Source organism: Galeopterus variegatus, unplaced genomic scaffold, assembly GCF_000696425.1.
Source record: "Galeopterus variegatus unplaced genomic scaffold, G_variegatus-3.0.2 Scaffold299, whole genome shotgun sequence".
NCBI classification, from domain to species: Eukaryota; Metazoa; Chordata; class Mammalia; order Dermoptera; family Cynocephalidae; genus Galeopterus; species Galeopterus variegatus.
The window spans coordinates 600,134-607,150 of record NW_007726410.1 but is presented as its reverse complement, the minus strand read 5'-3'; the positions used below and the strand labels follow the sequence as shown (position 1 = coordinate 607,150).

Below are 7,017 nucleotides of genomic sequence, written 5' to 3'. Positions count from 1 at the left end.
GTGTATGTGTATATATGTATGTATTTGTATTCATATAATGTTAATTTGATATAAATGGTAATGTACTAAAAAGTAGAAGAAATATCAGCCTGATTGTCCACTGATGACAACCCTGAAATTTGGGGAAAAAACTCTTGATTTTTTTTTTATATAGTCAGATTCCTCCTTTAGAAAGCCCTTCTAAAGGGATTTTTGAGAAATTCATGGCTCTCTAATTTTATATTCGCTGTATATATTCACTACATATATAATTGGTACTCCATGCATAGTGCTTTTGGTTTTCTATAATATTTATTCTTGCTATTTATTGAAGCTACCAAAAATCTCAGTTTATGTATTATCTTGACCTTGTTATTTTGCTTTATATTTTTGTCTATTTTCTATGTCACTCATTCAAATTGTATTCTCTTTTGAGCCCTTGTCATAGAAGAATAATCAGTCTTTGGAATTACAGAAATTGCTTCTCTTGGTATTTTCCCTCATTATAAGAATTTGAAAAAAGACCTACGGATATTAAATCTCTGACCAAAAATGACCTTTTGCCACATATACATAAGTTATATATATTATCAAAGATGTACTAATTGAGAAATATACTTTCTTTCATAAAGCATATACAAAGGAAGCAATAAATTGTTCTTGAGGAAAATATAATTTTTCTTACTCTTTATCTCTGATGTACATTGGAGTGTGACCTGGATTTGAATCTCATCTTTCTACTACCTCTTCTCCGGTAACCTTGAATAAATTTATGTCTCTGTGTGTCTGTTTTTTTTATCTTTAAAATGAGACTAATAATTCCCAGCTCATAGGGTCATTTGGAGAATTAAATGAGGTAATGTAAGTTAGGAGTTTTTAAACACTGTTCTCTGGTACCCTAGAGCTGTATACAGACATTTAATGGGTCACTTGTGTCTATTTTATGTTTAGGGTTCTGCAGAAGAATTGGTTTGAGAAAGAGGGTCCTGAGGTTCTCTGTTTAAAAACATTTGAAAGCCATAGCTGTAAGTAAAGTGCCTTGCACATGATAGGTACTAAACAGATAATAGTTATCTTATACAGGGCAGAAAATCTATACTTCACTCCTTTTCTTCTTAGATGGTGCTCATTCATAATCAGTATATTGAAATGCTAAGTTAACTTTTGTTTAACAGCTTTATTGAGATATAATTCACATGCCAACTAATTCACCTATTTAAAGTATATATAATTTATTGGTGTAAGTATATTGAGTTGTTGCAACCACAACCACAGTCTAATCTTAGAAAGTTTTTGTCACCTCAAAAAGAAACCCGATACCCATTAACAGTCAGACTAAGTTGCTTTTAGACTCTATTTCCATTAATCATTAGAAGTTGAAGTATAAGTAAGTTAATATATCAAGAAGAGCAAAATGAGTCAAATGTCTGTATCTACATAAATCAGTGAACCATGTTTTTTCACTGATTTATGTAGTTAGACATTAGATTCCTTTCTGTCATTTAGCATTCTTAGTTTTATATATTAAATCACTAAAAACTAGATTCTTTACATTTTCACTTTTAGAAGTTCATTTGCTGTTAGACCCCTAGGGTTAAATAATTAATTAGACACATTCTAGGGCATTTACAGTTTTAGAAAGTTGACGTGTAAGCGAAGGAAAGTAGTATAATGTGACCATTGTTATTGTGGAGAGGTGTACGAAGTACTGTTGGTACACAGATAAGGGAGTAATGAGTTCCGGCCAAGAAGGAGATTGGGGGAGGGGCAGGAACAAGAGAGAGCAGAGATTGGTAAAAGAGTTGCAGAGAAATTGAAGAATGAGTAGAATTCATTGGGCAGATGATGGAGGAGGAATATATTTTTTAAAAGCTTGGAGAATAACCTGAGCCTAAGCCTAGAGGACTAAAAGCGTACACAGTGTTTAATGAAAAGTCAGTGAGGTATTTAATGTGACTGGAGAGGACTGAACCTACTGAATAGTGTTAAAACGGTAAAGGTCGGCTGGATGAGATTATGAAGGGCCTGAAAGTCAGTTTAACACCTTATGTACTGATGTAGAATATATTGTTTAGTGAAAGGAAGGGGAAGAGTATATGGTGATATATAGATAGTAATATATACTATATTCGTAGTAATCTATACTATACAGAAGAGTATAGTATAACCTTTTGTGTCATAAAAGGGAGGTATATTAAAATATAGACTTATATATGCTCATTTGCATAAAGTAACTGAGAAGCTATCAAAGAAATAATCAAAATAAATACCTATAGGTATGGGATGGAAGAGGACAAGAGTGAGAAATGAGACTTCTTAATGCATACCTTTTTTGTTGTTTTGATTTTTGAACTATCAGTATTTCATCTATTTAAAACTCTGGCCTGTGTGCCACTACAGGGGAGTGGGATTGCGAGAACAGTGACTGATTTCCTGTTGCTTCTTGTATGAGATTCACTCCTTAGTCTGCTTTCAGGTGTCTGTACTCTGTTGTGCCTTGGTATGATCTGCTTAACTGAAATGAACTATTTCTGTGTCTGCAAATCACTTTCAAAACTCAACTCAAAATTCATCACTTCCTCCTCGACGGTTGCTTAACTATTTTTCATTCTGTCATCTTAACCTAATGTATATTATATTTTGTATTTAAATATTGGTTCTTTGTTGGTATTGCTAAGTATCCTAATTTATTTCATGATTGGTTTCTACTCCCACCTTGATTGATAAAACCTTCAATAGAAAACATGTTCTTTTATCTTTGTATTATTATCTAAAGCATAATTTAATAGATACTTGATAATGATAACTTTTATTTACTTTGGAGAATCTGAATATGTTAATTTTATTTGGAAAATTTTAATCAACAAAATTTTAAATTAGAAAAGGTGACATACAGAAAAGTTTTACTACTTTTCCATAGCCTAAAACTTCAAAGTATTAAATAAGAAAATTAATGAGGAAAATAGTTGTGTTTAAAAATCATTGAAATAATTAACTTTCTATCTAGTCGAGGTCTAAATATGTGGGTTTGCACGCTAAAAAAGTGAACGTAACATGACCACCTGATGTTAATTTGCATGGAGTACAATATGCTGGTTACTGATTAATACAATAATTGAGAATGGTGTGTTTTTTATCTTTGCAATATATATATATGCAAAGTTAATTCTGATTTTATAAGTCAAATATGGTAAACAAAATAGTTAATCTATTTTTTTTAATTAATTGTATGATTTGAAGTAACTAACATTAAAATAAATTCTATTAGGAGATGAACACTGGTTTTTAAAATTGGTAATAGAAAATAGAAACTTAGAAGCTGAGAGACCTTAGTATATTTTTATTACTTAATGTATTCTCATCTAATATTTATTTTGAAACAGGCAAGAAAACTGGATGTATATTTTGAATATGAAGAAAAAATAATGAGCAAAACTACTCTGGATAAATCTCTTCTAGATATAATATCAGACCCTGATGGTATGTACCATAAATTTGAGGTATTTTTAATGTGAGTTTTACATCTGATGAATTCAGTATTTTCAATTTGAGTAAAATTTGAATAGAATTATTGTTTTTCTGACTATCTATGCTAATAATGACATAATTAAATGAGAAAATCAAAATTGAAAATTGCAGAAAATTTAGGAAGCAGTTCCTAAAGTGGAAAAATGATTTGCATTTTATTTCATTCAACTTTTCTATGATAGTAGTTAACTACTTTTATATTCATTTGTTTAAAATAATATAGTTAAAGTTCAGTTTCTGCTTGTTCCAAGAAGATTTGAAGATATAACATTCAAAACAAGTTTCTCAAAGTGATATGCTTTCTTTTTTTTTTGACTGGTAAAGGGATCGCAACCCTCGGCACGGTGTGGTCCACACCACGCTCAGCCAGTGAGCTCACCGGCCATCCCTATATAGGTTCCGAACCCGCGGCCTTGGCGCTACCAGCGCTGCACTCTCCCGAGTGAGCCACGGGGCTGGCCCTTTCTAATTACTTCCATTCACCCCAAAGAGATTCCTGAAAAGATGTATCTAAAACCGAATTCTATGTTACATGTTTAGGGAATTCACTTTAAAGAAACTATGTAATCAATCCCTTTACATTTATATTTATCTAAATATTTGTCTGATGGATTTTCTTAAACCAAGCTATGACTATTTGTACTTAGAAATGTAATCTAAGTATAATTTATAAGTATAATGATCATAGGATCTACGTAGGGATTTAGCTTCTAGAATTCTGTATACTTTAGAGACTTGTCGATCATTTCAGAATAGTTTTAAATTCAAATCTCAGCTTTTTCCAGAATGAATGAAAAGCCTAGGACCCATTTTGCATATAATCTATTCAAACTGAATGATGATGGTTTTGAGTTAGATTTTTGGTGTGAGTTTTAGACTTTATTCCAAATTGGAAAGACATAAGAAATTACAAACTTTTGTAATTAAAGATTCCATTCATAAAAACTGAGGAACCATGAGTATTGCTCACACTTTTAGAAAGCTAGATTTGTGATGAGAACATAGCATTTTGAAAGTATATACATTTTACGATGAAAGAAATGCAAAAGGTTATATATAAGTGCCTTACTCTTCTGAGCTATTCCTTGTAATTTATAATAAGTTTTGAGTAAAGTTTAAACAAATAAGTGTGTTGGTAAAAAGGCAATCAGAGCCTTTCTTTTTTCCTTTCCTCTTTCTCAATTTATTCCTAAAGACATTTAGTAGGGCAGAGCAAGGTAGGCATTCAGGCAAAGTGACAATCTAGTGCCACTGAAGTCAGAAGAGGATGTTGGAACCTGAGCAGAATGACAAGGGCATCCATGCATGGGATAGAGGGAGGGTTGGTAATCTGGCATAAGATGTCAAAGTCCCTGAGAGATGAGCATTGTGTCCACATATAGAAAATACCTTATATCGGCTATTCTATAAAGGAAAGTGCCGGGTTTGGTATCAGACTTCTTGTTGGGTTAGAGACCATTGATTGTAGTGTTAACTCAGTATAGTTTTACTAGATGAGCAACAAGCACAGGAACCTTGGAAATGACATCTAGAATGGTATGGCTGTTGTAAGCTCCTTTTCTTTGTTGGTAGCAATTTTTTTTTAATGTCTGGTAAATTGTAAGGCTTCTGTTGGTAAAAAATATTTGGCATATTAAAACAGCAGACTAAACCAATATTTGCTGTAGGCATTGTACTTTATTCTGGGAATATAAATCTTGACTTAATTCAGTAAGAAAATATGGGTGGTTGTTTTTAGAAATTTCTCTCTCATAATGGGGGTTTACCTATTTCTTAGGGGGTTCTAATAACCTGTTTATAATAGATGATTTTATATGATTTTAAAACTTAATTAAATATTCCCTTAATTGGACCACGTTATTATCTTTTATTTTTCATACGGTTTATGTCTTTTCATAAATTTAAGTGATCACTAAGAGGCTAGAAGCAAATTATGACTACTGATGTCAGAATAGCTCCAAAAATGCAAAGTAGTAAAAATCTCTAGTTGGTGGTAAGCTTAAAAATGCCTCCCTTTATGCTAATTATCCTGATCTGAGCATCACATATTGCACAGAGGTATTGATATTCAACTCTGTAGCTCACAGATACGTACAATCAACTATGATTCAATAAAAAAATAAATAATAAAAAGAAAAAAAAGTTTCAGAATTTCCTGCTGAGACATGTAATATTATCCTGAACTTATAAATGAAGACTTTTGAGATGCAGAGAAGTTAAACAATTTGCTTTAGGTCATAGACCATAAGTGTGTAAGTTGCAAAGCAGGGATTTGGGGGAGGGGGGAGAAGTTCCTCCCTTTTAAAATTTTTACACTGGATTCACTGATAGTAGGCTCCTTTAACTTAGACACATTCAACTAGACATTCATCAGGAAAGAAAAAGAGTAGGGAAAAGAGAAAAAACGATTTAAAAAGTATAGGCCACCTGTTGTTCCGTTAATGAATCTGGACCTGTAGAGTGAATAAGATGAGAAACCTGAATCTGCATTTCTCCTCAGTCAGTGTCATTCTCCTTCATGGTTTTGGTTTTGAAATATTCTTGGTCAAGCCAAATCATTCATTTAGTGCTTGTTCCTAGGAGAGGCAGTCTATTTCAGCAGTAGGGGAAAAACTGACTTTGGACTTACTGAGGGATGACAAAATACTGTACTTTATAGGTAATTTAGGAGCCTGTCAAAAGTAATTTTTGTTATATTTGATTTTTATCTCAGGGACTCACTTGGGTACTCATTTAAGATGCAACTTCACTCTTTTGGGATGCCTAGAATTTACTCATGCTTTTGGTCTAACTTTTTGATGAATCAGATGACAACAAACAAAATAATCTTTCATGAAAGTAAAAATTTTTGTCATATAGGTTCTTTTCTTCTTTCAGGCTGATTTGGAACAATATAAAAAAGCTTTAACTGATGCAGGATGCAACCTTAATCCCTTACAATATATCAAAAAGTGGAAGTAAGTTGTATTTTCTTCTTTAATTTCTGACATTTTTAAGAGAACTTACTTGAGGTTTTATCCCCAGGAAAATGGAAATGCTAGTAAGAAAACTGAGCGATGCCTTGGTGGTTTTTTATATCCAATGGCATAAATATTTCTTTATCTGACCTACCCTGTCCACAACTTAAAATTGCATAAAACAGTGATTCCTTTTCTTTCCTAGACAAGCTTTATATTTTCTCCATTGATAAGGTGAGAAAGTCAAAGACTGAAATGCTTTGGGTCAAATGTCTCAAAAACATTAAAAGGAAAATTTAATTTCACTAGTAATCAGAGAAATGCAGATTAACATAATGCAAAAATTTAGAAAATATTGTGCCAAAGATATAGGAAAACTAATTGATGTGTTTGTACTATGCTATAAGGAATATAAATTGTTACAGTTTTTTCAGATGGTATAAAAAGTTTTTTAAAAATAACTTTGGGGCCGGCCCGGTGGCGCACTGCTACAGTGCGCTGCTTGGGAGCGCGGTGGCGCTCCCGCCAAGGGTTCGGATCCCACATACAGACC

General features: G+C 32.5%; 1 protein-coding gene across 1 annotated transcript in view; it reads left to right on the top strand.

Annotated features, from left to right (window-relative positions):
• SCFD1 (sec1 family domain containing 1) overlaps positions 1-7,017 on the top strand; it is a 107,729-nt gene that overhangs the window by 59,353 nt on the left and 41,359 nt on the right. Inside the window, exons 16-17 of the mRNA XM_008567159.1 lie at positions 3,363-3,479; positions 6,385-6,464. Of these exons, the coding sequence (XP_008565381.1) occupies positions 3,363-3,479; positions 6,385-6,464 (197 nt within the window). The remainder of the gene's footprint in view (positions 1-3,362; positions 3,480-6,384; positions 6,465-7,017) is intronic.